Raw genomic sequence first — 7,378 nt, 5'->3', positions numbered from 1 at the left:
AAATACAAAATAGAAGTGGAGGAAAACAAAACTAAGACAACGAATTTGAATATTATTAAGTGGAAGAAGACAATTACTAATTTAAAATCAAGTAAATAGAGATATAATTTGATTTGACCTTATTTAGACATGTGATTAAGTGCTTTGTTATGAATATGTACAGAAATGTATGTACTACGATGTTATCCATGATTTTATCTGAATAAAGATTTATTTCAACAACAAAAAACAAAAAAATGACGCACAAATTATTTTATTGTTTTTTTTCCTGTCTACCTGATAACGTTTTCAGAGGTGAAAAGAGGACCGACACAATCTGGGACAAGCTAGTTTTTACCAAAATTCGGGTAAACAGACTATCTTATTATATTTGTGTTATTCTTATTATTCACATCATTATCATGACCTTTTTCCCCCGTTATCATTGATGTCATTAAAAATATATTGCATTAGTATTGTCATTATTATGACAATTGCTATAATTCGTATTATTATTGTGAATATTGCTATTGGGATTGTGCGCACTTTCCGATTGCATTTGTTCCTTATATTGTTATGGAGAGTTCACCTGATTTGAAATACAGTACCATTAACTTTCTTTTCTCTTTCTCTTTCTCTTTCTATCTCTCTTTGTCTTTGTCTTTTTCTTTGTCTGTCTCATTGTCTTTCTCTTTTTCCTTTTCCTTCTCCTTCTTTTTCTCTTTCTCTATCTCTATCTCTTTTTCCTTCTCCTTCTCCTTCTTTTTCCTCTTTCTCTGTCTCTTTCTCTTTTTCCTTCTCCTTCTCCTTCTCTTTCCGACTTCCTCTTTCTCTTTCTATCTGTTTTTGTCTTTCTCTTTCTCTTTCTCTTTCTCTTTATCTTTCTCTTTCTCCTTTTCCTTTTCCTTCTCCTTCCTTTTCTCTTTCTCTCTTTCTTTTTCTTTCTCTCTACTATTATGGTGTTTTTAAAACCAAATATATAATTAGCAGATGAATATTATAGGATATCCATTTAGTACAGTATTTCATAAAATCTCTAGCAGTACTTCCATGATTGCATAATGTCTGATCTGTTACCTTTCTATTAATACACGTATATAGAGTCAGCTAGGAGGGCGTATAAAGTTTATCTGTTCTGCTGCTGCACCACTCGCTCCTGAGACTGCGCAGTTCCTCCGAGTGACCATTACTCGTAACGTAAGTCTACCGTCACGGTTTGTAGCAACGTAACGTAACGTACTGTCACTGCTGTAGACCTAACGTATTTGTATATGACTCTGCATAGTGTGTTCCGCATATGGAAATGGCATTTAACCCCCCCCCCCCCCCCCCCCCCCCCCCCCCCCCCCCCGCGATCCCACTGACAATGTCTGATCCGGCTTGGAACAATTTCGATTGTAACGTACGTGACGATCGGCTGTAACACGTCAGCTGCCTGTAAGAAGACTGTAACGAATATGTACATAATGTCAATGATAGTAATGGCCTTCTTGCGGAGATCTTTCGCTAGTGACATAGCTGTAAGTTTTGTGATATCAATCTAACTATGCTAGATATTACGGTGGTTTAACGTAACGACTGCATCTGTGCAACATTCGGGATGTGTGACGCAAGTTATTGTGATTGCCTGTAGAAAAACATTAGTAGTAACTGTCTGATGAATAACGTAAATATGCAGTAAAAGTCGGCTACAACAATGTGATTGGCGTTGTAATGTAATATGTCTACTGTGAATAATACGACAATTATTGTTAAACATTGTAACGGTAATTAGTTATGACTAGATAGTGTCGAATAAAAGTTAGTTGTAACGGACTGTTCTGTGAGCATCGGTTTTAAAATTTGTCATCTGTGACTGTCAATGTAACATTATAGTCTACAGTGTATCTTACTATTTAAGTTTCTATTTTAATATGGTTCATTTCATGTTGTTTCCCGCCAGTTTTTCGAGGCGTACGGGCAGACGGAAGCCCCTGTCATCGCCCACACCGTACCGCATGACGTCACAAGTGGTCACGTGGGTATCCCAGGAGGCGATTCGCAGATCAAGCTGATCGACGTCCCCGAGTTGGACTACTACTCCAACAATGACCAGGGAGAGGTAATCATAGTGTTGTTCAAGCTTTCGCAGTCCTATGCCACTTTGATCATAATATTTGGCTTTGGTTCTTCTGACTTCTGGCGAATTCCCCCCCCCCCCCTTCGGACCCCATTAACGCAAGTGGAAGTACAAGAATGTTCCCCTGGAAACTTAAGTGTCATACCTAACTTGAACTACACGAAGGTCCCCCTCTCCCCCTTGAAATCGAGGGGCATAGACATTCAGTACAGAAAAAAGTGCCTCCATTGATACGCGAATATGCCCCCTCCCCTTCTTCTTTGTGTAACCCGCTATGTTTCTTGAAAATGTTTCTGTGATATTCTTTAAAAAACAGTTCCCCTTTGCATTTCACCAATAAACAATGTCTTGAATATAAAATGACACTGTTCAAATTATTTCGCTTGCTATTTGGGAAACCAGGGAGAATTATCACGATTGCTCATTTAATCTCAGGTATGTGTGAAAGGGAGCCATGTCTTTAATGGTTACTACAGAGATCCCGAGATGACGAGCCAGGTACTAGACGGTGACGGTTGGCTCCGAACGGGCGACATTGGTAGATGGAACAAGGTACAGTTGAATATTTAAAAAAAGGGGGAAACCCCTAAATTTAGCAGTTACAGATAGACTCGTGCCCCATTAGAACTTCTGGCGTTTTACGACGATGATGGATGACAGATTATCACGCAACGTGTAATAACGGTGGATTCATTTCAGTTTGTTTCATGAGGTTTATCATCACAATATAACTTTTCCAAATTCTTAGGCCTAAAATACGATGAAATACATGGGAGATATATACTATCATGTAAGTACTTTAAAAGAAGTGAAATCTAAAGGTTGAGATATTTACATTTACTGATTGGGATTAGGGAAATTGATTATGACTCTTATGATTTCTTGGCAGTGGCGGTGGCGGCACCATGGAGGCAAACGCTACTATATACCCCCCGCCCCCATCCCTCATCCCCCTCGTCTTCACTCCCAGGCTTATAATTCAACACTCAGACCCCATTGTTTTCCTTGTCCTCAGCCCAACTCTCCCCCTCCGAAAAGGGTAAAAACCTAAAAACACATCTTTCATAGGGCCACCACCGTCTATGTGGTCAAGTTGAAATCAAACGAATGAGAATACCCTTTAAATAAATGATTTCCACATTCACTCCTCTTTTTCTCTCCCTTTTTTCTTCTTCTTCTTCATCAGAATGGGACATTGGCCATCATTGACCGTAAGAAAGACATCTTCAAGTTATCACAGGGCGTCTACATCGCTCCAGAGAAGATTGAGAACTTCTACCTCAGAGAACCTCTGGTCGCACAGGCTTTCGTGACGGGCGACAGTAGCAAGGTATGACGTCATAGGTTAAATGTTGAAGGCAAAGTCTATACCCTTAACTTGAATTCAATATATACAGAAGAACAATAAACTAAAAGAAAAGTAAGTTTGAGAAAGTATGACTGAGAATTGAGAATAAGAACGTTTTGAAGATCCTACACACATTGATTTGTACTTCATTGATTTTCTTCGGAGGAAATTGATTAAGAGAGGGAAAAAAAGAATTCCACAGGCGTATACGGGGACAATTTGGCCGCGCCGGGCGGGGTGGGGGGGGGGGGGTGAAGGAGGTGACGCATCGTGGATTAATATATCGAATTTGGGTTTCTTAGTTTTAGCGGGAGAGAGAGCATAGAGATCAAGTTAAAAGTTGTTGACACTTTGATATGATGAAAATGTAATTTCGTTATCAAATAACATTAGATAAAATATGAAAATTACAATCATACTACCTCGCTCCCTGAATATGAGGTGATGAGGTGGTGGCTGGCTGAATGTTAGTACTTTCAAAATCTTGCTTGTTTTTTTAATTTTGTTTGTTAATTTGTTTGTTTCTCTATTTATTTATTTTTATTTTTTACAGGATTGTCTGGTGGGAATAATGGTCCCGGATCAGGAAGAACTTGAAAAGTTTGCCAAGAAACAGAACATCCCCGGGTGTTTTGAAGAGTTGTGTCAGAACGAGGTATAAAGCCTACACCATACATTAACACGCGCATCTCACCTTCTTCCAATTCTGCCTGTTGCACACGAGGCCTTGTTTTGTTGACGCAGTCTATGTTTCACTGACGTAGGGCTGCGTCAGCAAAAGTCGTGGTCTTTGACGCGCCGTATGAAAGAAATATCGTTTAAAAAAAATGATTACATATTGACCAGTGCAGAATATGGTGTCAAATCACTGACGTATGCGCTAATTTTCTTCACAGACTTGATTAGCACAGTTAATAACGCAGTAGAAATGACGCCTGCGATGGGCGCATACATAATATCTTTTCAACAATCTTTCCTAGTTCATCCAAGGGTAATGAAGGGACATTGTTCCTTTAAAGTGTTCCCTTAAAAAAAAACTTATTTTGGTTACCCCTCTCATTATTGGCATCTCCCAGATACACCTACATGGTTTTTATAAAACAATAATCCAAAATCGTTTTTTGAAAATCAGATTTAGCGGGGCTTGCAAAAATATCACACGTTGACACTGTCTTTAACACTTTCTTTTTCACTTGAGACCATGTCGAATAGAATTTGGAACGTTGTTAATATCTTCAAAATTAATTGATTTATAATTATTTTTCTTAAACATTTCAATAATTTTTTAAATTTCGAATGCAGAAAGTGAAAGCAACCATTTTCTCAAGGATGATGAAACACGGCAAAGCTGAAGGACTCGTTGGTTTTGAACAGGTAATGTCCTTGGTAAAGTTATATCAGTAATTACAATTGGTTGACATCTTGTAACTGGCTGCAAATGAGCCAATCAGTGATCGTGTTATTCAAATAATACAAATGAAATAAGAATAAAAATAATAAAATTTACTTCTATTGACTTACTTGTTGAAGGAGTTTTTAATCAGACAATTCAGACCCTTTTCAACTTCACCCTTATTTAACACCCTTCTCTGTCTGCCTGTCTCGATATCTCACTCTCTCTCTCTTCCCCTCTCTCCCTCCCTCCATCCTTCCCCTCTATTTTGATCTCTACGCCTCTCCCACTCCCTCTTCCCCGTCTTTAAATCCCCTTCCTTCCATCTCTACAACCCCTCCTTTCTCTATATTTCTCCCTCCTCTTTCCCTCACTCCCTCCTCCCCTCTCCCTCTCTCCTCCTCTCTCTCCTCCCCTCTCACCTCCCCCTCTCTCCCTCCCCCTCTATCTGTAATATCCACGCATCTCCCGCTCTCTCTTCCCATCTTTGTATCCCCCTTCTTTAATCTCTACCCTCTTCTCTCCGTTTGTCTATCTCCTTTGCCTCCACCCCCCCCCCCCTCACCTCCTCTCCCTCACTCTCTCATTGTTGACCCCCATTTCTCGTCCTTTCTCACCCTTTCTCGCCCTTTCTCGCCCTTTCTCATCCCATTCAGGTAAAGGGCATCCATATCCACTCCAAGCCGTTTTCCGAGGCGGAAGGCCTCCTCACGCCTACACTCAAGAGCAAACGAAACGTCATGCACCAGGTCTTTGCAGAGGAGATCGACGAGATGTATTCTGAGATTGATCGGGAAGCAAAGAGGTTAAAATAAATGGAGAAGAGGAGGAGGAGGAGGAAACGGGAAAAGAAGAAAGAGGAGAAGAAATAAGTGAAGGAGGTGGTTAGGGAGGATGAGAAGAAGACGAGGAGGAAGAGGAACGGGGCGGAGGAGGAGAAGTATAAAATAAGAATAGAACAACAAAGAAGAAAAAGAAAGAAGAAAAAGAACAAAGAGAGGAAGAAAGGAAGAAAGGGAGCAAAAGGAGGAGGTATGAGACAAATGAGAGAAGACAAAGAATTAGAAATAAGTGGAGAATCATGAGAGGAGAAAGCGAAGAAGAAGAAGAAGAAGATGATGATGATGATGACGATGATGATGAAGAATTTTTTTTTAAAAGTGAGAAAGAAGGAAGGAGTGAGGGGAATACTGAAGGAAAACAAAAGTCAGGGTAGAATTATTAGACACTTTACCATCTCTTGATATCACAAGTGGCCAACTGTTTTTTTCTTCATAATTACATGTTCACTTATGTTATATACCCATGGACATTCCATTAATGCCATTGATACTGAAATAAAATATATGTGTATATAGTTTTGTTTGTTTTTCATATACACCCTGTCATTGTGAATAAATCAGAGATGTGATTGTTTTTTTTAAATAAATGTATTTCTTAAAACTATTTCTTGTTGTGTAACGAGACCCTCTATGGGGCTTGGAAGTGGATATGTATATGCACCAAAAGCTCAGTAGGACGAGTTCTTCGATGCTCACTGAAACGTTTGAACACAGAATCATTCCTTAGAAATCATACCTAGGAAGTTGGCTTACAGTTTTACAAACTTATCTGCCTCTCTGCAACCACGGAGATGAATTATAATGTTCTATATGAAAGGCTCTGAGAAGCTGTTGAAGAACATGGGTCAAATTCCTTTATCCTGTGCCCTTTTTCATGAAACTTGTTATCAAGTTGCAATAACTGCTACAACCTACTGAAATCGTTGTAATTGCTTGGCCGAGAGTCAATTGTCTTAGAAATGTAACACTTATTATTGATAGCAAGTTGTTTTAAAGCAGGGCCCGGAATGCCCCCTAAAATTCTGTCCATTAGCATGTAAACGTTCTTGCATGCATGAACATGTACACATATATCTATAGTGCGACCCTTCTTGTTTCTGATACTTATGTCAAAATGGTTATGATGGTTCAAGAAATATAATAATGTATATTTCTGTAAAATATGGATTTTGTTGATTATCATCCCCCAAAACTTCTCTTTTCGATTATATCTGTAATAGAATATGACACTCAAAATGCCATTTTGATTACTAGCATGTTACTATTTAAAAAATCGATACCTCAGACTATAATGTGATTTATTGTACATGATGTTCGCATGTTATTGACTTGTTTATATTAAATCTAATTTTTATAAATTCAATTTTGGTTTCAAGCCGTCTTATCATTTGTTTCTTCATATTTTCATATTCAGATATATTGGAAATAATGTTATACAAGTTGGTCTTTGTATTTAAAACATTTTATTTTTATCATTATAGAGAATCAAGCTACTTATAGATCAGAATCTGTAGGCATTTACGATCGCGTTACAAGACAAAGCACAATATAGCTTATGCAATGTTGTCATATGTACATTAAACACACAAACATAACAACATTTATTCAAGCTCGTTTTACATCACATTTTCTTGTTCTTTATTTTTTTTTCTCCAATTGACTACACAATGTGTTTACAAGGTATGAATGAGACACAT

The 7,378-nt window shown here is 38.4% G+C and overlaps 1 protein-coding gene across 1 annotated transcript in view; it reads left to right on the top strand.

Annotated features, from left to right (window-relative positions):
- Positions 1-5,676, top strand: part of LOC574703 (long-chain-fatty-acid--CoA ligase 5-like) — a 15,322-nt gene extending 9,646 nt beyond the window's left edge. The window contains exons 10-17 of the mRNA XM_030980149.1: positions 293-347; positions 1,081-1,176; positions 1,922-2,080; positions 2,534-2,650; positions 3,285-3,428; positions 4,000-4,101; positions 4,749-4,820; positions 5,496-5,676. Coding sequence (XP_030836009.1) covers positions 293-347; positions 1,081-1,176; positions 1,922-2,080; positions 2,534-2,650; positions 3,285-3,428; positions 4,000-4,101; positions 4,749-4,820; positions 5,496-5,654 — 904 coding nt within the window. The 3' untranslated portion in view covers positions 5,655-5,676. The remainder of the gene's footprint in view (positions 1-292; positions 348-1,080; positions 1,177-1,921; positions 2,081-2,533; positions 2,651-3,284; positions 3,429-3,999; positions 4,102-4,748; positions 4,821-5,495) is intronic.
- The last annotated feature ends 1,702 nt before the right edge of the window (positions 5,677-7,378 follow it).

The sequence above is a fragment of the Strongylocentrotus purpuratus genome, unplaced genomic scaffold, assembly GCF_000002235.5.
Source record: "Strongylocentrotus purpuratus isolate Spur 01 unplaced genomic scaffold, Spur_5.0 spur5_scaffold_10, whole genome shotgun sequence".
Lineage (NCBI taxonomy): Eukaryota > Metazoa > Echinodermata > Echinoidea > Camarodonta > Strongylocentrotidae > Strongylocentrotus > Strongylocentrotus purpuratus.
The sequence above is the reverse complement of the archived record's forward strand: the minus strand, read 5'-3'. Positions and strand labels throughout refer to the sequence as shown.